The sequence below is a fragment of the Arachis ipaensis genome, chromosome B07, assembly GCF_000816755.2.
Source record: "Arachis ipaensis cultivar K30076 chromosome B07, Araip1.1, whole genome shotgun sequence".
Taxonomy (NCBI): domain Eukaryota; kingdom Viridiplantae; phylum Streptophyta; class Magnoliopsida; order Fabales; family Fabaceae; genus Arachis; species Arachis ipaensis.
Window position 1 is genome coordinate 105523096 of NC_029791.2, and position 25632 is coordinate 105548727.

The 25632-nt window shown below is 38.0% G+C and overlaps 3 protein-coding genes and 2 pseudogenes across 9 annotated transcripts; 2 read left to right on the top strand and 3 right to left on the bottom strand.

The window, feature by feature from the left end:
- LOC107610053 lies at positions 4755 to 6895 on the top strand (annotated as a pseudogene).
- Positions 7043 to 9672, bottom strand: LOC107610056 (annotated as a pseudogene).
- LOC107610054 lies at positions 9582 to 12307 on the top strand. The gene is made up of 9 exons (XM_016312120.2): positions 9582 to 10003; positions 10078 to 10211; positions 10325 to 10403; positions 10633 to 10715; positions 10917 to 10955; positions 11149 to 11219; positions 11304 to 11418; positions 11537 to 11639; positions 11954 to 12307. The coding sequence occupies exons 1-8, from the start codon at positions 9958 to 9960 to the stop codon at positions 11609 to 11611; spliced, it is 642 nt and encodes a 213-aa protein (XP_016167606.1). The 5' UTR covers positions 9582 to 9957; the 3' UTR covers positions 11612 to 11639; positions 11954 to 12307.
- On the bottom strand, positions 10746 to 17563 carry LOC107610052. Of its 7 annotated transcripts, none has more exons than XR_002350251.1 (7): positions 17455 to 17563; positions 16135 to 16172; positions 15678 to 15785; positions 15206 to 15286; positions 13590 to 14287; positions 12524 to 13080; positions 10746 to 10981 (listed from the first exon to the last, which is right to left on the bottom strand). XR_002350251.1 is itself a non-coding variant. In XM_021106144.1 (7 exons), the coding sequence occupies exons 6-7, from the start codon at positions 14196 to 14198 to the stop codon at positions 12712 to 12714; spliced, it is 978 nt and encodes a 325-aa protein (XP_020961803.1). In that variant the 5' UTR covers positions 14199 to 14287; positions 15206 to 15286; positions 15678 to 15785; positions 16135 to 16172; positions 17202 to 17375; positions 17455 to 17563; the 3' UTR covers positions 12335 to 12711. The 7 variants fall into 7 exon arrangements, 6 of the variants coding, with proteins under 6 accessions (XP_020961803.1, XP_016167604.1, XP_016167603.1 ...); XM_021106144.1 differs by lacking the exon at positions 10746 to 10981 and adding an exon at positions 17202 to 17375 and having other exon boundaries at positions 12335 to 13080; XM_016312118.2 differs by lacking the exon at positions 10746 to 10981 and adding an exon at positions 17202 to 17290 and having other exon boundaries at positions 12335 to 13080; positions 17455 to 17557.
- LOC110264704 lies at positions 23416 to 24141 on the bottom strand. The gene is made up of 2 exons (XM_021106760.1): positions 23899 to 24141; positions 23416 to 23800 (listed from the first exon to the last, which is right to left on the bottom strand). The coding sequence occupies exons 1-2, from the start codon at positions 24085 to 24087 to the stop codon at positions 23561 to 23563; spliced, it is 429 nt and encodes a 142-aa protein (XP_020962419.1). The 5' UTR covers positions 24088 to 24141; the 3' UTR covers positions 23416 to 23560.

Below are 25632 nucleotides of genomic sequence, written 5' to 3' on the forward strand. Positions count from 1 at the left end.
CAGCAGCAACAGAGTTCCAACGGCCACGGAACCTCCCTGCGACCCCTTCTTTCTCCACGCACGTTTTATTTCTCTCTCGGTGACAGATCTGGCAGCGCAAAACGGAGGCACAAATGGCGGCGATGGTGGCTGGGCTTGACAACGACGACCCTTCCTGCGACAGCTCTGGGTAGAACAGTGCATCTTCCCTCTGTTTGCGAACCTCCATGGATGGCGACGATGAAGGCCTCGACAGTGACGACGGCAACGCGGGCTCCACGAGATGCTGACGCCTCCTTCTCCTCGCACAGCTCTCTTTCTCTGTCGTTTCTAGCCTTCCTCGCGACGACATGACGGTGGCGACGGTGGCAGTGACGCCCACCGGCGCCACCTCCCTTCCTTCCTCTTCTCTTCCCTCTCCGGTTCTCCCCCTCTTCTCTTTTCCCTTTCTGTTCTTTTGTTCTGCTATTGGGTAAGGGGTAAGAGTGGCTAGGGTTTTGGTGAGTGTGTGTGAGGGAGTGTGTTGTGTCAAAATTAGGGTTAGGATTTTGGTTTGGAAAAAAGAGAAGTAAGAGTATTTTAGGGATCTTACAAAAGGCTTCTACTTATTATAGTTATATATAGAAGTGGTCGTAATATCCTCACTATCAGAGTGGCGCAGTCAGAAGCGTGACATTCTGGTAATAAAGGTGTTACAGGGGTATGTTGCTAATTGCAATGGCACAAGACGGTAACATTAACATCCTTCTTATGGCCTTTGCAATTGTTGAGTCTGAGAATATGGAGTCCTAGTCGTTCTTTCTTACCAACTTGAGATGACATGTGAAGGGCTTTTGATTATTTCTGATAGATCGCAAGCGATCAAGGCCGCACTTAGAGCCGATCAATGAGAGCGGGTGGCTGTCTCCTAGTGCATTCCATGCGTATTGCATGAGGCACATGGCGGCGAACTTCATGTCTCGTTTCAAATCTATCGAGGGAAAGTGATATCTAATGAATGCTGCTTATGGTCCAAGTAAGGCTAGGTACGAGTGGTACATGGGTGCTTTGAGGACACTGTCGTGAGAGATGGAAGACTGGGCTGGTAGAGTCAACAAGAAAATATGGTTACAACATTGCGATAGTGGTCGACGATTTAGGCACATCACCACCAACTTGTCTGAGTGCATTAATGCAATTCTGAAAGGTACACAATATTTACCAATTTTAGCCATCATCAGATGCACTTACGAGAGACTGCAGCAGTTGTTTGTCAGAAATGGTTGGGAGGCACAGGCCCAAATGGCGGCTAATAATCGATTTTCATAGTAGCTACTGGCAGCTATTAAGAAGAATAGGGAGGGAATCTCGAAGATGCGTGCTACACACTGCAACAGGAGGGCCTTAGTCTTTGCGGTGGATGAGTTAGAGCCTTTTGAGGGTTGGAGCAAGGGTTATTCCATGTGGAGTTGAGTGAGGGGACATGTGACTGTGGTCTTTTCCAGTCACTTCATTTCCCCTGTCATCATGCACTTGCTGCTTGTGCCGCCACAAATGTCGAGTGGGGGACATATGTGGATCTAGTGTACACACAGGAGGCCGTGTTCAAGTTGTACGAGGTTGAGTTCCCCCGATCCTGGACAAGAAACTATGGCCGGAGTGTTACGGGACACATTTACGTCCTAATCCCGTCATGCGCAGGAAAGCAATTGGCCAACCAGTCTCCACGGAGTTTCCTAATGATATGGATGAGGTTAAGCACCAAGAGAAACGGTGTGGGCTCTGCAGGTAAACCAAACATACCCGTAGAGGTTGTCCCAACCAACCAACAGAGGATAATTAGAAGTGTGTTTTTTGTTGGCTTATAATGTTTGTTCTAGTTGTGTCTTGTAGTCATATAGTTTAGTTATACCATTTGTGTTGTTGATTTCGTTTATTATAAATCGAATGCAATGTTTATTTCGTTCTTTATATTATACTTGAAATGAGGTACTGTACTAAGTAAACAACATCACACAATCTAAATAAAGTTCGGTACACAAACTACATAAAGTTCATGAAGCTAGTAAGTAACATACAAAAAACATCCTAAATAAACAAAATTCATTACTCAATTTAAATAAAGTACAAGTAACTGGTAAATAAAATATAAAATACAAACTGAATAATATGAAAAGCATCTGAAATACATCATCGGTGCTGGTCGTGCAAGTAATGCAACCGATGCCTAATGCCACAACCTGGAGGTTGTGCCCGACGAGGTAGTCTGACAGGTCATGGAGTCGGTGGAGCCCGTGTGTGCGATGGTACTGGTAGCAGTGGTACTGGCGGCGATGGTGGTGGAGGATGTGAGTACACCTGAGAAGGATCGTATGGGCCAAGAGCATATGGTTGTGTTTGGTACCGAAGCTCTACGGGTGGATACTATGGTGGTACAGGTCCAAGGGCATGCAGTCATCAATCGCTCGTAATTGATTGATGGGGGTGTCACACAATGAGAACCTGGGGGGAGATTGGTACCATACGAGGTGCTGGACCCCGGTGACTAGGAAGGAACCCACAATGAGGTAGATGTAGGAGCTAATGAAAAATGAGACTCCTGGGCGATACTCCGCTCTTTGCCTGTGCAGAACTGCTTCGCAAGACAATGCATGGTCTGCTGGTCTGTCGTGTGAATCTGGAATACCTTGTCAAACTGGATCTCCTCTATCATGGATCTATCATGACCACTCGTCGATGCACCTAGATCCACCCAACCAGGTGGGGAGGTAAAATGATCATTTCGAACCTGATGCGTCTGTGAGACTGTAGGTGGTGGTGGTAGTGGTGGTGAGTCCTCCCTTCGACTGGCATGTCACCATGGTCCTCCTATCTCGCATACTTTGCCTCCTCCTCAAACTCGACATCTAGTCACTCTCTATAAGGCTTGACCCGCTCCCTCCGAGGATCCACCGCTGCTCCACGGTCCCTCACACCATTCTCCCTCCTAGTTGGCCTCCGAGTGTCTGCTCGAACCTCTCTGGCACGTCTACGACGATTAGGAACATCCTGGGGAAGGTCAAGCATGTCCTTGGGCTAACTAGCGGTAGACTGAACACCATCCGGTAGTGTCGAAAGCTTGGGATCATCAAGTACGTCCTCGCCAGAGAGATGTCTAACGTGGCAATCATGCTGATACCAGGCCCAGTACTCCTACATAGGCTGATAATCTGTGAAGCGCTGAATAGAGATCCTGTGACCCTCTCGCAATGTGCCAAGTCACATTCAAGTGGTTGATGCCTCCGTTTTGTGTGTCCGTGCGTGCCATAAAATCCGAGTATCTTATAAATATCAAGAAAAGCGTTCGAGAAAGGGAGAAATGAAGGTAATGGACAAAGAAAGTGACAAAAAGGGCGTTGTGAACGAGTTACTTATATAGGCGCGTTTAAGTTTTATCTCATTTACAGTATAACCGAAATAAGGTTGTGCATATTTCGTTTATATTGGCACGTTTATTGTTGCATGTATCACGTTTGCAAACATGTAAAAGAGATATGCACAACCTTATTTTATTTATACTATAAACGAGATAAGGCAATATAAATCGATAAAAACACTACAAATTATTTATTTTATAATTAAAATATTTAATTTATTTATTTAAAAAATTTACTTATTTAGTGACTAATTTTTGTATACCAATAATATTTTTAAATGATTAATGAATACTTAAAAGTCAAGAAGAATGTTTTAAGAGTAGAGACTAACGAGAGAAAAAAAACTCATTTTAATTTATATTAATAAACATACTAAAGGGATGTAAATTATGGTAAATGAAGAAAAGTAAAAAAAAGCATTAAAGATGAAAATATTAAACTAAAAGTAAAAAATCATTAAATTTGTTGGGATGAAAAGTTTGCCTACTAATTTTATAAGAAAGAATAAGTAGTTTAAAAAAATCAAAATGTGTATTTAAAAGGAGTAGGAATTACAATTAGTAAGTTTGATATTTTTTTTCTTAAATATCTCTTACTCTTAAATTAATTTATTATAAATTAAAATTTTATTTAAAATTTTTTATTAATTAATATATTATTACATATACAAAATAATATTTAAACCTTTAGCACTTAGTTAAATAAGCGAATGAGTAAACTATTCCACAAGTTTGATAATTATACTTTTGCGCAAAAGTATAAAACAATTTTCAGCACAAAAAGATCTAACAAAGTTGTAAACGTCATTAAGGCCTCAGCCCTCAAGGGAGGGGGAAAATAAAATAAAAAAGAAAAGGACTTTTGTCCCAATTCCCAAATAAATATTCTTACCTAAACATGCAACAAGCCAACAAGTACCTAAACCTTTTAATCCCCCAGATTTTCATGAAGTTAATTAAGGAAAAGAAATTCTAGGAAATAAATTTAAAATAAAACAAATAAGCGGATAAATTTAAAGCTCAAGGATGATAGAGAGCAGAAAAACCCGATAACTTGATAAGGATGAAGTTAAAGATATAAAATATAGAATATAAAATATGATCCTCCAATCATAGATACCAATATAGATTGCACAAAATTAAAAGAAATTATATCCAACATAGTCGCAAAAATATCAAATAAAAAACTTCTATTCATATTTGATTAAAAAAATTCTTTGCTAATATACATACCCATTAGTCAGAACAATTTCAACGTCACGCAGTTTTATATTACATGGTTTACAATACATTTATATTATTAGTAATGTTATTATTATTATATAATTAGTTGAAGATTAAAACTGTTACTTGTGCAACATTCCATTCCTTGGCTTATTTAAAGGTTCCGTGCACTCATTCTTTCATTTCATTGCAACTTCAACAAGAGTTGAAAATCAAATATCCTTTAAGTTTTGTGATTGTTAAGGATGTCTATGGAGTTTGTTTGTGTGTCTGAAGCTCCACCCAGGAAGATGTTTGTGGAGGAACTGAAGTCTGTGTCTATGAAGATGCATACAAGGGAGCAGGCTAGGGATGGTGAGAAGCAACCTAAGCAACCTGAGGAGCGATCAGTTTCCAAATGGGACCCTACCATTGATGGATACCTCAAGTTTCTTGTGGATAGCATGGTTGTTTTTGACACTCTTGAGAAGATCATCAACATGCTTTTTACCCTTCATGTTAGTTACAATCGTTATGATTCAAATTAAAAAATCATTCTTATTGTTTCCTTAGCAGGACCGATTATGATTATTACATGATTGAATCTCTTGATGTCCTTGTGCAGATGATGAATTCAGGAACACAGGGTTGGAAAGGTGTGCAAATTTGGCAAAAGATTTGAAGTGGTTCAAGGAAGAAGGTCATGCCATCCCAGAACCTTCTTCACCAGGTCTTAACTATGCCAAGTATCTCAAGGAGTTGTCGGAGAGCGACGAGCAAGCCTTTATCTGCCACTTTTACAACATCTACTTCGCACATTCAGCCGGTGGAAGAATGATTGGGAAAAAGGTAACAGATCAGATACATGTAAAACTCCATTTATGTCAAAGTTGCAGATATCTCTGCATAGTTCTGTTATATTCTATGCTATATTCTTGGTAATTAATCAATAGTACTGATGTAATGTTGTTTCACTTAGCCTTTGAAATTCAACCCAACCATGCTAGGTATACACAAAAAATAGCCACTAAATCAGTCACTCGTAATCATATGAAATACATATTGGAATACAAAATACAAATTAAAAATGAGTGAAACTATACATGTAATTATACACATATATACTGATTGATTTGGTGGATGATTTTTTATGTATATATAACATTTTTTATTTCACCTGTTGGCAAAGGTTCAAATGATGTCACTTCCAATTAATGACCAAACTAAAAGAAAAATGCTATTTATACACCAAATATTCTTGATATTCGTATAAAAATATGATTGCTACTAATTTATTTTGTATTTAAATTATTTTTTAATTAACAAAACAAAGAGAATATATGTTTGATTGTTAAGAAAATATTAGTGTCAAAAGAGTGTATATTATAAAGGATGTAGACGTAGCAGACTAAAACTAAAATAAGGAAGAATAGACTAAACAAAATTCTGCATGTGTGTGGTATCCCACCACTGCAGGGTTGATCCTTTTCATAACAGCAGCATATAAAGCTTTAGCGGGTGTAATATTTCTATACATTTTAAATCTATCTCAAACTATAAACATCTGGCAGAAAAACTGAAAAAATATATGATAGTTTACCTGTTCTGTACTCAAGATTTTCTTGCATCTTAATCTTCACTAATGCAGGTAGCTGAAAAGTTGCTTAACAAGAAAGAGTTAAGAGTTTTATAAATGGGATGGCAACCTTTCCCAGTTGTTACAGAACGTGAGGGACAAGCTGAACAAAGTTACTGAAGTAAGTTTCTTTAACTCTCATAATCCTTTTACTACATTGCCGTGCAGTTTTTCTGATAGATTCCTTTGTGATTTTCTCAGGGATGGACTGAAGAAGAGAAGAATCGTTGTCTTGCTGAAACGGAGAAAACATTCAAGATGTCAGGCAAGGTTCTCCGTTTGATACTGTCACGATCATAGGCGCTGCTGCCATGATACCTCTGTAAATAATGTGTTCATTTATAACCTTTATGCACTCTCAGAATAACAATGAAGGACACATCAGTGCACGCGGCTTCCATCTGGTGCGATTTGCAGAAAGTAAATACATGCAATGACTATCTTAAGGATTTAAATTCATAATATTGGCTGAGATCCATCTTCACCTGTAATAATATACCAATGAAATCAAAAAGCAACATGTAACTCAGATATTGGAGTTGTACTGTCATTATAATTATATAATTAAATATTGTCTGTCTGGTGCATTACTTTGAGAATGAGCATTCATTGCCCTGCAAGCTAAGAACATTTTATGAAATGTATCTAACAACAATATCCTTTATATTATGATGATTGTGAAGTATATGCTATTAAATTTTCAATTCAAGCAGAGATAGGTTTGCTAACTATGCACATGAGGTTCTTTTTTATGATTAACTGAGTATCCCTTTGGTTGGAACCAACCAAACTGAAACTTGCTTAAAAATTCATTTAAAAGAAAAATAAACTTCTTCAAACTATTAGTCTGACATTGAAAAGTGATTATCAAATATCAATTGAACATCTTCCAAATTGCATATACTAATTATACAGAACCTGAAGATTATTTAATCGACCAAGGAACAATCATGAACTCAAACAAAATCTTATTGTCACAGCTGCAGAGTACTATAACATTGATCACACATACAACAAAAAAGAAAATGAACAAACGGATTCCAACTTGCTTTTCTCTTCCTTTAGCCATGGGGAATCTTCAAAAATTCAATGTAGGCAATCTTCTAATCATCAAATGTGCTCATGAATCCACCAATGAAGCCAGCCCCATTACAATTTCCACACAAAATGTCCTTTTTACCCCTGCAAGAAACATGTATGTTTGATAGGATTCCATTGTAGCTAATCACAAACAAAGAAGAGATTTGCCATTATGTTTAATAGACTTGAACAAAGTATTATATTCTGAGTGCTTTTCGTACCCAAATTTTCAACAATGTTATGAAGAGGGGAAGAGAAGTCATACAAATACGAGAAGTATATTAGTCATGTCGGACAGGCAATCCATACCAACACAATTAGGTAGCATTTGGAAGAGAGACTGAGACTAAAGTAGCGTTTGTTTTGAGGTACTGGGACGGAGACTGGAAGACTGAGACTCAGTATCATGTTTGTTGGCCCAGAAACTGATACTAAAATTTCAGTCTCTGTCTCCAAAATTTCAGTGGGGACACAGGAGACTAAAATTTTTTGGGACGGAGACTGAAACTTTAATAACATTTTATATCTAAAATACCTCCATTTCAATTAATTAATTCAAACTTTACCCTTTGTACAAATTAAATTAGAGTTTCATTCTTATTTCAGTCTCTGTCTCCCACTTTACACCAAACACAATACTGAAACTTATTTCAGTCTGTCTCTCAGTCTCCGACTCTTATTACAGTATTGCTGAAATCGCATGATGCAAGCAAGATGTGGCAGCGACAATGATGTTTATACATACACTCAATATTTCTATTGGAAATTGATACATACAAGTACATAATGGCATAGCAAAAAAACAAATACCACAGAAAAAATAGCTCAGAACACATGCTCATACTTGAACATTTTGATCTAATTACCTGCATAGCCAACATAATCCACCAGCTTTGAATTGTCCATTGAAGTGGTCTACCGAGTTAACTCCAGTGCCTTTGCATTGAGTGCATAAGATTGCACCTGATAGTAGAACAAAAGCATAATAAACCAGTGCAAAAGATTTATACATGAATGAAGATATTTCTAATGGAACGCTATCAAGAACAAACTTAAACATCTGCCAGCTCATCCTATCAAGAAATTAGAACTATCTGTTCTAATTGTGACCAACATATATATATATAAAATTAAAAATAAAAAGTAAAAGAAAGAGAAGCTGGCATCAAGTAAGCATTGTGAGAAACCATGATTTATCATCAAGAATGATAAATATTCTGCACTAATACAAAAAGGAGAGGACTATCATTGGCAATGGATTACCAATACTATGTGAAGGTATGTCCAGGCTAATTAATTGCTTTGTCACATGGAGAATGAAATGATAAAGGCTGAGCCACTACCACATTTCCAAATGTACAAGATCCCTAATAGAACTAGCATACCATTGTCATTGTAAGGTAATATCATTATTTGGTGCAGATTTCCATCACTATTGCCAAACACTTGTCGAGGAAAAGGGATGATAAATGAAACTAGCAATTGCTATATGAAACCAGATAAAGGTACTCATTAAGAAAAGTATAAAAAAGTGGAAAACCAACATAGAAAGGCAATTAATCCAACATTTCCACTTACCATTTCCGTCACAGTCAGGACAAACAATGGTCTTTGTTTTTGTGGTGGTTTGACTGTTGTCTTCCGCAGCCTGTATTCAATCAAGCTCAGAAAGGAATTCAAGGTGCTTGCATTGCAATACACAATAAATAGAAAACTAGCGACGTTTGATACATGCTCTACCACATCAAATTTTTCAAGAAAAACTAAATATATACTCATGTCCTGAAGAATCAATTTATGAAATTCAAATGACCAAAATCCTTTCATAGAAATTCAACCCTTCACAATTAACGAATTTCCACTATTTTGACAAAGAATGGAAATTGATCGCCCAATGTCATGAAGGTCCCTAACAACAAAGTTCAATGCTGAATAAGTTTTCTTTCTCCCAGCCAGTTAAATTTAATTATCACAAGATTGAATACTGAACACAAATAACTGATAAGCTCAGCTCCAATGGTCTCTCTCTGCTGCGAACAAATTATCATTTATGATATAAAACAAATGAAAAGACAAAGCATCATACTTTATAAATGGGACACTGAATTCAATCTCACCTTAACCTCCAAAGACTGAAATTTTCGAGCTTTAGCATTCTGGCATGCTTCTGTTATCGGAAAAGCTTTTCGACCGAATTTCCAGTAACTACTCCTATTTCAAGTAAAACGAAGTCGCATTCAATTACATAAACACTGCAACAACCAGCAAAACACGAGAAAGCACACTCACAGAGAAAGTTAAAGGTACCTGGTCGGTTCGAGGACTTTAAGGAACAAATAGGAGCAAAACAAAGAGAGTGCGCCATTCAAAATCTCAAGGTCGAAGAAGGAGAGTGAGTTCTTCTCAGTTCTCAACTTCTTGGTGGCAACGAAAGAACAGAGTTGAAGCAGATAACTGAGATAAGGCCCTCAAGTTCGTGGGGTAAGGTAAAAGTTTATTCCTTTATTCCTTCAATGCCCTTGGGCATGTTCCAATTACCTGATTTACCTCCAAAGACGACAACTTTGATGACACAAAATGGTTGGCATAACGGTAATCACACTTCACCCCCACTTTATACACACTCCTCTTGTTGCTACACTTCGGTTTTGAGAAACATAAACAAATGGCGAGCACTCTGTTGTCTCTACACAGCTTTTTTCCGATCCATAGTAAGCATAATCCCTGGTTTGTTTTCAAGATTTCATTTCCCTTTTCAGTTAAATGTCTTATGTGTTTGTTTCAGGGAGGAGGGAAGAGATTGGAAAGTTGAGTGCTTTCAGGACTTCATTTGGCGGACAAGTTTTGTGTAATCCAAGTTTCTGTGGGACACAAATAGCTATTAACAACCATGGAAACCGTTTAGTTGTTAACTCACTGGTTACTGCTTCACCCTTCTATGGCTCTTATGTTAATTTTCTTGCATGTAATTGAGATAACATGAACTATTGAATTCTAGCTGTGGTCTGTGGTGAATTTTCTTTCGTTGACAGCTTGGAAGGAGGGTGAAGAGTAGGACCAGAGAAACAGTGGTTCCAGAACCAGATTATAGGATTCCAATTGTGCTACTTGGTAGATACTTGTTACTTCTTCTCATTCTTTATTTGTATGTGTTTTAAGCACATAATTTTATGGTGGATGGCATAACGAGTTGAATGTGCATATGTTCTTGGAAGCAAGGTGGATTAAAATCTAGAGGAATGAAAGGGAAGCATATCTTGCAAACTACTTTTACCATTACTTAAATGAGCCAATTCAATTTCTCCCTAGATTACTGTTTGACTCAAAATTGTACTATCAGGAGTTGCTGGTGGGTTGGCCTATACAGAGAATTTGGTACCTGCAGTTCCTGTTGGCCTTCTTGGATTGCTTCTCTTGGTTCAGGTAACTATTATTTATCAGTAAATGGTGGTGTAATAAAGAGGGTCTCACAAACTTGCATAACGATATAAGTACTTTGTTTCAAAGAAGCTGTATCATTTTCTTAGCTGCTTTTTTACCACTCTGATTACTACAATATGTATCATCTTTTCCATTCCATTTTTGGCAGCTGACTTTTTCTTTTATTATTTGTCTTTCCCTCAGGCCACTAGAGTGAGATTCGTCTTTGGTGATGAGGCTCTGGTTTGTTGCCTTCTCGCCTCTCGCTTCTGTCAAAATCAAATAGCCATTCATTTTTAGTCAATATAATCATAATGTATAACTTAATCTGCATATTATTTCTGTGATCTTGTCTTCATCTAAATGTATTGTTGATGCTTTTTGATTTTGTAGTTTTAATTATGTATATATGAGTGAGAGAAAATTTATGGTTTAGGAAGTAAGGATAGGTGACCAGCTTGAGGAATCAGGAGAAAATGCATTTGTGGGAGGAAAAAACCGCTGGAAGTAAGAATCAAATTTATTGTATATACCAATTGGAGTTTCAGAGCAGTAGCATGAATGAAAACCCTGCTTTTATTTGCTGTTCAGGTACTCAACATTTGTTAATTGGGAATTCTGGTGGCCTAACTTCCCTATTTTAGTCTACTTCAAGGAGACACAAACAAAGCCTGAGCGACAAATTCATTTCTTCCCAATAATCTTTGTAAGTATAATAAATATAGGAAATCATTTCCAGCTACTTAAATTTTATATTTATTTTCAGATTCAACATTTTCTTCATGTTTACTGTTTCTTGATGATTTATTGTGTATGACAAGCAGAATGGGAAGCAGCTTTATGATGTTATGGTGGAAAGAGCAGGACCTTCAAAAAGTAGTGGTCCAAAAGAATCCTAAAGAGCTAGCTGTGTGATTAGATCCTCAGGTATCAATCCCATATTCTGTATTTATTACCACAAAGCTGTAGTTACCAAATTGGTTTGCCACAACCCACAAGTTACATGGCACTTGTGAAAATGTAAAACATGTTATTTATCAACAGAATTTTTGTATATGTAGCATCTATGCCTGCACAAAATGGTATTTGATCATGACACCATAGAACAAAAGGGTTCTAAAATTTCCTAAGTGTAAATGTTTTTAAAATTAGGATGCCTCGGAAACCATAGAAATCTTATGGTGAGTATGGTCCTTGTAAAAAGGCTTCTGAAGATAAGAATATTGGTGTTTGTATTGCAGATATTAAGAGTTCCTGTTACTCCTGCACATTGCTCTCTGTTGATTCAAATTGCACACAAATTGAAGCTAAAGAATTCATTCAATGTTGACCAAGAAGATAAAATTCGTTCAATAATATTCTGGAGTCTTGTTGGAACATATGTGGATACTTTCGGTTTCCATTGATATTGATCAATTGTATTTGGCTATTTGCCATCATAGAAGGTGTATCGAATAACGTACACAATACCTATGTATAGATTCTGTTCTGTTGGCTGCTACAGATGATAGGTTCACTCTATAATTTATACGTCCATATTGTTTTATGACACCAAAAATGATATCATGAATTTTAATTTTTAAATCCTTTTCATAGACTGATGTATGAACCTGTTATAAATAGATTTCAATGAAAATTTGAATTTCTATTTAAAAAAAATTGTAGCTGGAAATCACTGCTCAGTGCTCACATTTAAAATCTAGGATACAAGCCTCAAAGACACCCACAGATATATTAATGTACACAAGAATCACGAGAATTTCATGTCTAGAACATATTCCCTCCCAATTTCTACAGAGAGATATACTTTCGTGTGATATCAAGTAACTACCGAGTTTGCCGTTGGCGGCGTAGTTTTGCCTCCCATCTTAACTTCTTTCCATCAGCATCTCTAATCAAATTCACCATTCAAGAAGTAGCTTTTCCAGAAAAAGAGCAATGACTTGGTTTTCCATCAAGGTGCTGCTGCAAATCTGAAAACTAAAAATTACACAATCAATCATCTTACATCCTTCTTGGTGCAGTGTGCATCCGTGCCATGCTTGGTGCAATCATTATAACCCACACTACTTAGGAAGTCTCGGATCTCTTTGGAAGTGCTATTGCTGGCCTCTAACAAACGCTCGTCTTCCTCATATATGAGATATGGTGCTTGGCTTCCCTTTCTTGAGAGCAACTTTGTTGCTCCTTTGAGGACATGATATTCCCAGCCTTGGACATCTATTTTAAGCAGAAGCACTCGCTCCGATTCCGGAATCACTTCATCAAGAGGAACAGTCCTTACTTGAATTGCAACCTCTTCATTAGACTTGAATGCCAACTTTGCACCTGTGGCAGAGATAGCACTGTTGTCCAGCCTACCAACCAACTGATGAATCAAGTAAAAGAAAATTTGATCTCATCAGAACTCGCAATCTATTTCAACATAAACTAATGACTATAACTGAAATATCACTCATTGCTTCCTATGACTAAACTAGAAGCAACCCTGAGACATCACCATTAATTATGATTACATAAGACATAGGATTAACATGTAAAACTTCACAGTTGCATTTTCAATTTCCATTAGTAATTAGTGTAGTTACTAAACTCAAACTAACTCCTGATATACATTAACCACTCTAATTACTTTACACTTTTAGAGAGTAAATGCGACACAATTGAGCTCTTCAATTATCCTCATTAGCTGCAATTTCCTACTCTACTCTCCAAAATTCACCCTACACCTAAAGGATTATTTTCTGAGCTATTATATTAGTATCAGCCTTCAACAATTATAGCTCAAGTAAACAACTAAACAAATAAATCAACGCCAAATACAGGAACCAAAATTGAATTCAAGCAACAAAATTACATTTAAAAATAAAATAGCACCTTGTGAACCGTAACGTTACCAAGCCGATCAGAAGCGGCAGCCTCAAACAACGTAACCAAATTGGTCACCCTGTTGAAGAAAATCCCTTCACAGATCTTCTGCAAGTTCTCAAAGATGGGCTCAAAGGCCAAGACCGGGAAGCCCATAGCCGAAGCGGCGAAGGTGGCCATGCCGACATTGGCACCCACGTCGACGAAAAAGCCATCTCTCCCTTCGGTATTGGCCTTCTCCAGAATGTCCTGAACCGTCACGGATATGTCGGGCTTCCGAAAGGGCTTACCTTTGAGGATCCTGACGATGTTCTTGTGGGGCTTATCGGGAAGGGTTCCAAAATCGGAGAGTGAGAAGAGGAATGGGTAGCGAACCCCTTCGACGGTGCTAGCGATAACAGGGTGGGCCTGTGGGGAATTGAAGCAGTCAAAGGGGGAGATTGCATGAAACGAGAGGCGATTGTTGAGGGCGAAGTAGTTAGGGTTAGGGTTAGGGCTGGAGGGGCGAGAAGAGGAGAGGAAGATGAAGATGAGGATGAGTGTGGAGGAGAAGAGTAAAAAGAGGAACTTTGGGGAGAGTAGCCTCGTGGGTTTGTCTCTTTTCCAGGCATTTGGCATTGGAAACGAGAATGGATATAATTCAGGTTCGTGAAAGATGGGATCTTTTAGATTTCGATCTGCGAACGGGAGAATGTGATAGTTTCAACCTGATCAATGATGACTCGGTGAGTAGTGAAGAAGAACAAGAGTGTCAGCAAAATACAGGATCCAAATCTTTTTTTTTTTTTTGGGTATTAAGTAAGTAAATGACAATTAGGCTCTGTTTATTTCAGGACATAGAGATAGGGATACGGAAACATAAAATTGTGTTTGACAGATGAAATATAGATAGATATATTATATCTAAATATATTTAACTTAATTTAGATAATTAGTATATTGATGCACATATATTTGTGGTTTGAAATAAGGATTTACACTTTTACCAATGCTAAAATGGGGTAGGTAGACATAAATAAGTGAACAAAGGACTTATAGCGAAACGGCATACCTATAAGGACTTCTCATAAAGTACAATTTAAACAAGACATAAACTAAATCCACAATCTTTTATTTTTTGGTGTTGTATTTGGCTAAATATCTCTATTTCTCTTAGCCCAATTTGAATGAAATTTAGTAATGCTTTGAAGAGAGTCCACGATTGAATTTTCAGATTGTTTGGATTGGGCCCAACATGTTATGTGATTCATTTTTTGGGTTAAAAAGGAAACTGGCAAAAGAAATCTCCACTCCAATAACAAAAAAAAAAGTTTTTAATGTTAGGTACTACATACTAAAATGGCAGATGCACGCTTGTTTCTACACCCACTAGGTGAGATACCAATAATTATCTGAAAATCTTAACTACTATTACTCTTAATTAGACAGATGCTTTAAGATCACATCATCAAAATTGCTTATAGGCCACATAAAAAGAACGGGATAGCCCTTTTTTTATGGGATGAAAAAAATAACATCCTAACATATAATCCCTCAAAAGGTTTCTGAAAACCATTCTTATGTTTTCATATCAACAACATTGACTCCTGCATCCTTCCATATAAATATAAACATGAAATACATACAGATGTTTGTGAGGCAGATGCTGATGCTGATTGTGATGCTGAAACAGCCAAAGTATTCTTCAAGCTGAGACTAGGAGTAGCCTACCAGAAAACAAAACAAATCAGGAGTTCCAAAAGGAATTGTTCTTACAAGTTAAAGAGAATGTTATAGGAACCTAGGGTCAAAATAACCAATAAAAACAGGATAACTCAGTGCATTAGACTCCCACAATTAAGAGGTTCATGGAGGGTATCTTGTAAAGAGTTAACCACTTCCGAAATTAAAATCCGCATCACCCATCAATTAAATGTTAGACTTCTATAATACATTACCATCATAAACTGCATAGCCCAGCAAGGAATCCAGCAAAATTTGCCGTGAAAAATTAATCAATGACCCAATGTGGTAAATTGAATCTACATATGCTTCAATATGTATTACTAAATGATCCCTTGTATACTTGCAACAAAACAATCGTGAGCAAACAAATACCTTAGATAGGCCAGGGGGGATTGTAACAAGATCTTCAAGAGTCTCCACCTTATCTAAAGGCAATGAGCTGTATAGTTCATCAACATCGCTGAATTCATCAAAGTCCTCCTGCAGAAAAATGAAAAATAGAACAAACAGAAAAGTTGCAATAAGTCGTTCACTATTGCAAATTGTCAAGCATTATGGTATGATATGTTCAGGTGGTTAAGTTTGAAGGGAAACAGAAGGTTAGGTTTTCATTGATACAGCAACAAACACAACAAACAACTACTAGAAATGATAACCATCTGTGTGTGTATGTATGTATATGAGTGTCTTTCCTCAAACAAGTTCAAAATTAAACACCAGGAAGTAAAACACAGCACAAAAAGAAAAGATATTTGATTACCCTTTAAGGTCAAGAGTCAAGACAGAGAAGCATACTCAGAATAATTTAGCAGAGGAAAAAGAAAGTTACCTAATAATGAAGAAGATATGAACCTTGAGTGCAGAATTCTACAAAATTGAGTTAAATATAGTTGGATATCACAAACTGCAACATACTACACAAACTGCAACATAATCACTCATATTTCAACAACGCATGACAAAATTGAGTAGCAAAACATATCAACTTCAGAAGAAAAAACACACACAATTTGAATAACACCTTTACACTACTTGAGTTGCTTCCTTTTGCTTGAGAAATAAAGAGAACTAAATAGAAGTAAGCAAAACAAAGCAAACATAGTTCAGTTATTGCCTCATAAACTAGTTCCCAAACTGCAAAACAAAATGGTTCTAAGTGCCTAAGAAGCAAGTCCAAAATCAAAGAAACAGCTCAACCAGTGTCCAATACACACATCAAAATAACAAAAAAGTGGTGAATTTTTTCTCAAAGAAAAAATCTTCTTTTACATATAAACCACGACCATCCATAATCAATTTTGTTATAACTCTTACCAAGTTTTCATTTTCCAGAACCACAGTCCACGTATTAATAGAAGCAATAGCAAAAGGAAAAAAGAGTAAGTCACATAAAAAAATTTTGGATGACTAGACTAATACTTTTTCTTTGTTTTTACTTTACATTTGAATTAATATTAGCCAATTATCTTCTATTTTACACTAAAACTATTATCTCCTAACATTTTTTGAAATGATTAATCAATTTGAGCCATTGAACATGCAGGCAACTTGGTTGTAATTGTAGTTCTACTACTATAGATAATTATTATATGCTAAATAAAGTAACTATTTAACTAGGCAAAAGAGGCGGATAAACTAATAGTTTGAATAATGAGATGCCAGCCTTACAAGGCACACAAACATCAATCAATAATAATGAATAAAAGTTCAGTGAGCTCTCTGTCTGTATTAGCACACAAATAATTCAAATCACTTCCACACTAAAAACACCCTCTTTCCTTATCCATTATAGGTCTGTATTATAACTTAGAAGAACTTTTTTTCCCTTTTTTAAGGGAATATGAAGATAGGTTAGCCAATAATTTTGATATTTGTGAAAAGGAAATACGGGCATACACTGAACTTTCAAACACAGTATCGAAATGAAGCTAAATTTCATGTGTTGCATGAGCGTGATCCACACAAGTTGCTTGCTTGCCCTGTAACTGAAGGCAAGGCCGCAACCGGTAAGCAAGAGTCTAATCCCAGTCAACAACACATCGATGGCAAGGTTTTTCTGAGATCTGAGATCTGAGATCAGAGATCAAAGAAACACCTTAATAGAAGTAAGCAATAGAAGATCTGAGTTCAGAGAGAGAGAGAGAAACACCTTAATAGAAGTAAGCGAAAGAAGACCTGAGATCGTCGTCAATCACCCCCGCACCAACGTCAATCCAATGCTTCAACGGAAGACCCAAAAATCCCTAACAGAGCTGCAGAGAAACAAAAACCCCAAAAATCAGCACCAAAAGCAATTTTGAAATCCTAACCCAAACAAAAACAAAGAAATCGGTGCCTTCTGGAATCGAAATGCTGAGGTCAGTAGCCACCAGAGCCTTGCCTCTCGCCGGAATCTTCGTCTCCACAGCACAAAAGAAAAAACAAAATAAAACAGCATCAGTTTCGATTTCGGCTTCTCTATGTACGAAAACAGCATTTCGGTTTCGGTTTCGGTTTAACTTGAGAAGGAGAGGTACCTGGAGAGATCGCAACCGGCGAAGAGAGGAGAAGCCCTAGAAGGAAGAAGGCGTTGTCAGAGAGCTTCTTTACATTGAGGAAATGAGAGTGTTGTATGTTCAGAGAGGATAGAAGCCCTAGCTAAAAGGAAGAACGGCGTTGAATGAGCCAGGGATTGCAATTTTTCTCTTTTTATATGTGCGTGAAAACGGCGGTTCAAAATCGCCATAATCATCAGAACCGCCAAAATATATAAAACCATCTAAGGCAGTAGGAAAAATTGCCATAATGACTCGATAATATGGCGGTTCTTTAAAACCGCCTTAATCTCCATGCCATTTTAACTTTTTTATTTTGTAGTGATTTTTTTTTTTTGTGACTTAAAAGAAAAATAAACAAAAACTAAGAAAGAAAAAAAAACAAGAAACTGCTTAAGAAAGGCAGTCCCGCTGAATACTATTCTCAAACTCCTTCCAAGGCAATGGAAGCTCCACTTGGGGAGAAATAGTCCTCATTGCAGTCTTTGCCATGATGTCTGCTACTGTATTTACATCTCTTTTTTGAAATAGAATAAATATATTTTAAATTTTTGCATTTAAAAATAATATTCTATCAATGTTAAAATTATTTAGATGGATAAGTAATAGTGAATATAGAATTATTTAGGATGGATAGCACTAAGTACATCTTTTTATTGAAAATACAAATTTAAAAATATTATATTCAATTCTCAATAGTCAACCTCTCATTGAACGAGTTAATAGTCAAAATCGTCCCTGAAAGATACCCCGATCTCCATTTTAGTTCTCGAAAGATAAAATTAATCAAAGTCGTCCCCGAAAGTTAATCACGTTGGTCGAGTTTGTCCTTCCGTCATGTGAGGTAGTGACGTGGCTAACGTTTGGTGAGGTGGAACGTTAAGTGCCAGCGTGGAGAGGTGCAAAACGACGTAGTTTCATATCCTCAGCCCCAAATCAGTGGAACGACGTCGTTTATGAGCCACATGTGGATATTCAAACGTTCTGCCCTTCTCTTCTCTCGTAACAAACCTCTTCCACTTTCGCTCCAAAATCCCTCGTCTTCTCTCTACCCTGGTACTCTGCACAAAGATCCTTTGATCAGAACTTGGTGGCGTTATCGAGCATTCGTGTGTGCGAGGCTTGTAGAAGAGTAGGCCCTGCTACGTTGGAGGAGGTCGCTGAGGAGTTTCGTAGTTGGAGGAAGGAACAGTAATTGCCATAGGTAAGGCTTAATTTTTTTCACAGTTTCTGTTGATTTTGCAATGTTGGTGTCCGTTGGTTTTGGGTGTCTTAGTTCTAAGAACCATCTAGTGAGGCTAGGGTTTGGACTAGCTACACAATATTCTGTATGCGTTTGTTAGGGGTTTCCTGGTCCTTATGTGGTGGGTTTTTCTGGGAGTTGAGGGTTTGCGATGGTTATGATTTTGTAGTTTGCTGTGTGTTTACATGCAGTTGTAAGAGAGGAGTTATTTTAGATTTTGATGTTGACTACATTTATTTGCACTTGTAGATGGAGGGTCCTCCGATGACTTTTGTATTTCACCATGGGGGAAGTTTAAAAAGGATGAGGGTGGATATCTGTACTATGAACCGGATCACACAGAGGTGTTAATGGGAGTTGAAGCTGACACACTTGACGTGTTCTTTGTGAGGGGGTACTATGTCGAACTGGGATATGCTGAGGCTAGGGAGTGCTGGTGGAAATCTCCAGGAGTTCCCCTTGAATATGGGCTGAGGAGGCTGGCCACAGATGATGATTTGGTTGCAATGGTGAAGGATTGCAGGAGGAACTTCAACTTGATCAACCTGTATTTCGAGCATGGTGTTTCAGAGCCATGTGTGGTTGATGAGCAGGAAGGAGATGTGCCTAAAATTAACCCAACCCAGACCAAGAGACATCAGTCTCAACCCACCAAGTTACCATCCCACCAAAAAGCAAGCTCTGAGTCCACGAAGGCATCAGCTGAAGGAAGCAGATTATCTCAGCCTTCAAAGTTGCCTTCTCAGTCCAAGAAATTTTCTACCAAATCCACAAAGGAACCAAGTCAGCCCAGTAAACTGCCTACCCAGCCCACTAAGCAACCAATGCAGCCCACTAAGGAGCCCACTAAGCCCACTGGACCATCATTGAAGCCCACAGGTCCATCAACTAAGCCCACTAGACCAACCACTAAGCCCAGCAGACCATCATCTCAGCCCACCAAGAAGTCACATGAACCCATGCAAACTTCATCACAGCAGAGAAAGGCCTATAGTCAGCCTACCAAACCTACCCCTGCTACAACTCAGCCTAAAGGTAAGGCCAAGGTCACTACCACCACAAGGGCAGGCAGGCATGTGAAGGCAATAGAGGTTGAGGAAGACAGTGACTCTCATGACTCCTATGAGAGTGCTGAAGACAGCCTTTACAAACCTCCAAGGGTGCTAGGAGATGATGAATCTAGCAGTGACAGTGATGATGGTGTCAACTCTACAAGGCTGAACAAAAAAAGGGAAGTTAAGGAGAAGCACAAGCCTGCTAAGACCAGATTGGCAGAGAAAGAAATAGAGACTGACGATTCAAGCTATGAAGCTTCTGAGAGTGAGGATGAAAGTGACTCAGGTATTTGGTTAAATCAATTGGTTTGTAGATGTTGATTTAATTTTGGTCACATGATTGATTACTTAATTTGTGGTTTCCATTTGGCAGACCTAGAGGATAATCCCCTTGAGGACAATGATTCGGATCTCAACTCATGGCACTCGGAGGACTCGGGCCAGGAACTAGACTCTGATGAGGAATCACCAACTGTCTATCCCCAGTATAATGACAAGGCAAAGTTCGGGGACCTCAAGTTTGAGGTTAGTATGATATTCAAATCAAAGGAACATTTTATGCATGCAACTAGGGACTACACAATCCAATTAGGTAGAAACATATTGTTTACAAAGAATGACAATGTTAGGGTTAGGGCTGTGTGTAAGGCTGAGGGTTGTCCTTGGGTAGTTTACTGTGCACGAAGTAAGCAAGACGGGTCGTGGCAGATTAAAACCCTGGTTGACAACCATATCTGTCCTAGAAGGCGAAAAAACAGGGCAGCCACCCAACAGTGGACACTAAGCAAACTTGTTCCAAAACTTAGGAAGCATCCTACAATGAGACATCGTGAAGTGTATGAGTGGTTTGTGAGGAAGTGTAACGTAAACCTGAACAGCACCTGCATCACTAGAGCATTGAAAGCTGCTAGGAAAGTGGTAGAGGGTGATGAAGTTGCTCAGTATGGACTTATCTGGGACTATGCAAATGAGTTGCTTACAAGTAACCCTGGGTCTACAGTTCAAGTTGGTGTAATCCCAATGCCACAGGGTCCTCCTCAGTTTGAGAGGTTCTATGTGTGTCTTGATGCCTGTAAAAAAGGATTTAAGGCTGGGTGTAGACCGATGATAGGATTGGATGGGGCTTTTCTTAAGACTCTGCATGGTGGACAAATATTGACGGCGTGTGCTCAGGATGCCAATAACCACATATTTGTTGTTGCCTATGCAATTGTGGATGTGGAAAACAAGGACAACTGGAAATGGTTTCTGGAGCTCCTGCAATCAGACCTTAGCAACTTCCTTGGCAAAAACTTGTGCCTCATTTCAGACATGCAGAAGGTCAGGACTAAATTGATTTAATTAGTTATACTTCTGGGACTAAATTGATTTAATGATCATGATTGAGGGATTCTTTTGACTAACAATCTTTTTGGGTTTCTTTGTATCTGGCAGGGACTCATCCCAACAGTAAAGGAAGTCATGCCCATGGCCCAGCATAGGTTCTGTGTGTGGCATCTGTGGCGGAATTTTTCAAAACAATGGGGTAGCACGGAGTTGAAAGACCTGGTTTGGGAGTGTGCTCGATCAAGGACACGTAATGAGTTTGAGAGGAACATGAAGAGAGTAAAAGTGATTAACGAACAGGCTTGGCAGTATCTTGAAAAGTGGCCGAAGGAGGCTTGGACTAAGGCTTACTTCAGTGAGGACCCTAAGAATGACAATATTTGCAACAATGCTTGCGAATCATTCAATGCTAAGATAAAGCATGAGAGGACCAAGCCGATTTTAACTTTGGCTGAAGAGGTGAGGAGAATAATCATGAAGAGCATGGTCGATAACAAACTGAAGTTGAGCACTTATCAAGGAATTTTACCCCCGGTTAAGCAAAGCAGACTAGAAGCCATGACAAAGTTATCTAGTCATTGGGCTCCCCAATGGTGCGGGGATGAAAAAGAGGAGCTGTTTGAAGTACATGGCTGGCCCACAAACATGGTGGTCGACTTGGGAAAGCACACTTGCACCTGTCGATTCTGGCAACTCACAGGTAATTCATTCGGACCCTATAGATGCTTCCCTTAGCATGAATTAGTCAGAGTTGCTTTTGGTTTTCTCATTAACTTTGTCTGTCTACACTTGGCACAGGGATGCCATGTATGCATGCAATTTCAGCAATTCAAGACAAAAATGGTAAGAGAATTGAGGAGTATTGCCATGAGTTGTTGACAATGGAGGCGTATAAAAGGACATACTGTTTCAATGTTAACCCGGTTAAAGGACAAGATTTGTGGGAGAAAACATCTTCACCTGCCCCTGTCCCGCCCCCAATCAAGCCTAAACCTGGGAGGCCTACCAAGAAGAGGAGAAAGGACAAAGGAGAGCAGCCAGTTGGGTCAAGCACCAAGATGAAGAGGAAGTACAACCCAATTAGGTGCATGTTTTGTGGTGAAGTTGGACACAACAAGAGAAGCTGTGCAAAGAAGAAAAAGGAGGATGCTGAGGATCAAGCTAGGCAAATGCAACTTCAGGTTGCCCTTCCTAATGGGCCTGCTCCCCTTACAGATGACCCAAACACCAACAATGAAGTTCAATCACATTCTTTTCCTCCTCCCCCAGTCCAGCCAGAACCTGCTGTGGAAGTCAACCAACCAGTGCAAGATACCCAACTGCCTGTTCAAGACATTCAGGTTATTTATTTGCTGCTTTTTATTCTGCCCAATTGCATTTGTTTTATTTACTTGAAATTAATTGGTCTGCAACTGGCCTATGCAGGGTGAAAAGAGAGGCAGGCCACCCAAACTGCATGTAATAAAAAAAAAGGCAAGATCAAATGCCTCCACCCAGTCACCTGTGGCCATATCTGCTGAGACATTGAAAGGAACAACTTCTGCCACTGCAAAGAAGATGCAAACCTTCATGACATTCGTGCCTACTCCAGGGTTCAAGCGTCCAAGAAAGAAAGATTAATATGTTTAACTAGGAAATATATTTTGTATGTAGTTGAAAAGTTTGCTTTTTGGGAACATGGCTCTGTAAACAGCCTCTGTGTTCAGGATCATTTAAATTAGGCCTAGTATGTTTTTTTGTTTACATGAACAATGTTGTCTCAACAGTGTTGTCTGGATCCTTTCTCACCTTTGTGGTGTGTCTACTAAGACATTATGATATCAATATAATTATGATGTTTGTTATGGATTACAATTACTTTGTCTACTGTTATATATGATTATATTTGGTGAAAAGATACTTATAATAGTTCACACATCACCATCATGTATTCTCAGTGAAACCCATCAAGCTTAAACAACAAGTTTATGTTAAATTAAAGACAATTAAACCATACTTTCATTCATAATTAACATCATCATTACATATCAACTAATTCAATTTCTCTGATATAACAACACCTCTAACACACAAGAACATAACACTCCAATTGTGGCTTTACTTGGAGATTAATGTGACCAACAGTGATACACACAATACAGTAGCCACCACCACTGCAACTGACAGCAACATTATCAGCATCTTCATTGCTCTAACCTCACCCTCCAAGCTACCCAATCTCCATGACACATTCAGTCTCCATTCATCATAGTCCCCACCAACCTCTGCATCAGTTTCCGCCCCTGCTACATACCCATCTTCCTCAACCCACCTAAAGAAGTTGCAGTGACTTTCCTTCTGAATTTTTCCAAAAAAAATAAAATCAATTTCAACAACCCAGCATACTAGACAAAGGAATATTGAAAACAAGCTTAATATATCATAACCTAACTCACCGGGTATCTGGCACAAGTGTGGAACAACCTATCCGGATTCTCTCTTGTGCCGGATTTCTTGATTGTCGTCTTCAACCCACAAAAGCAAGTCTGGTCCTTCATCTTCCTCCTCCGTCGCATGGCAGAGTTCGACTCATGGCTACCGATAGACTGCGACGGCAGGTCACCACTCCGGCTTCCACTCATCATAGCAGCGACTCCTCAAAGATACATCGCCACCTGAGAATCGCGCACATATATGCTTCAGATTGGGGGTTAGGGTTGTAACATTAGGACTAATTTGATCTAACTAATCAAACATATCTTATCAGCATTAACGGTTGCCATGCTGGACCTCTCCACGCTGGCACTTAACGTTCCACCTCACCAAACGTTAGCCACGTCACTACCTCACATGACGGAAGGACAAACTCGACCAACGTGATTAACTTTCGGGGACGACTTTGATTAATTTTATCTTTCGAGGACTAAAATGGAGATCGGGGTATCTTTCAGGGACGATTTTGACTATTAACTCCTCATTGAACCATTGTATTTTCAAAAGATTTTTGAAAAAATGAAATAGTTTTAGGTGTATAATTTTGTAAAAATTTAATTAATTTAAGATATTTATTATCGTTGATTAAAAAAGTAAATTGAAATGACAATTTAATATTTCTACTCTTAAAATATTATTTATTTATTTTTCTAGCATTCTTTATCATCCAATAATCACATTAATATAAGTTAATTCAATAAAATTATTTATTATCATTTGATTGAATAAAATTTCTATTTTAGCAGAAAATTTTAGGATTTCTCAATCTCAAGATCATCCATGTTAAAGCATAAAAAAATATAACTAAGAACGTAGAAGCGTCTCTTCATTCGAGAGTATGATTGAAATCAGAGAGCTTGCCTCTTGTGGTTCTTTGATCTTCGTCAACCAAAATCTTATGTATTTCTGATAGGTCTGAATCACAATTTTACTGTGGGAAAAGAGCTACCAAGGCGAGTTTGATGTCTTGGAGACCAAAATCCTGAAGTCATTATTTATATTTGAGTGTGACACTCATTAAACCCTAAAACTCAAATAAAATAGTACCTATGATTTTAATCTCATTTATCCAAATCAAAAGTAATAATGACTTATTTAATTCAACATTTATGACAATAAATGAGATCACTGTTATATAAGTCATTTAATGTGAAATTACTTAATTTGCGATTATAATTAATATATGTATTATCCATATATATATTAAGAAATAATAATTTCCTAACAATCTTCTACTTCGGTTATAAATATATATTTTCCTGAGATAATCACCTCTTATAAATTTTACGCGCAAATCTGAATGTTATTTCTCTATTACTTTAATAATATGGTCTATCTCATATATTAGTTATGAAATTATTGAAACTTTTATTACATTAGTGTCGCAACAAAACTACGATAATCCCATACTAAAATACTCAATCACATAGATCAAATTTGGATGAGAAAATTTAGAAATTACATGCAAAAATGATCTCATGCATGTCTATTTTTAACTTGAATAAAATTTCTATTTTATTCGGTGACAGACTCAGATGAAACTGCAACGGCAACGTCCGAGCTCATAGCGACGGGGACTAAGTGATGAGTTTGTGGAAGAAGAGAAGAACTTAATAGACTCACAATGAGAGAAAGAGAGAGAGAAAGAGAGAGAGAGAGAGAGAGAGAGAGAGAGAGAGAGAGAGAGAGAGAGAGAG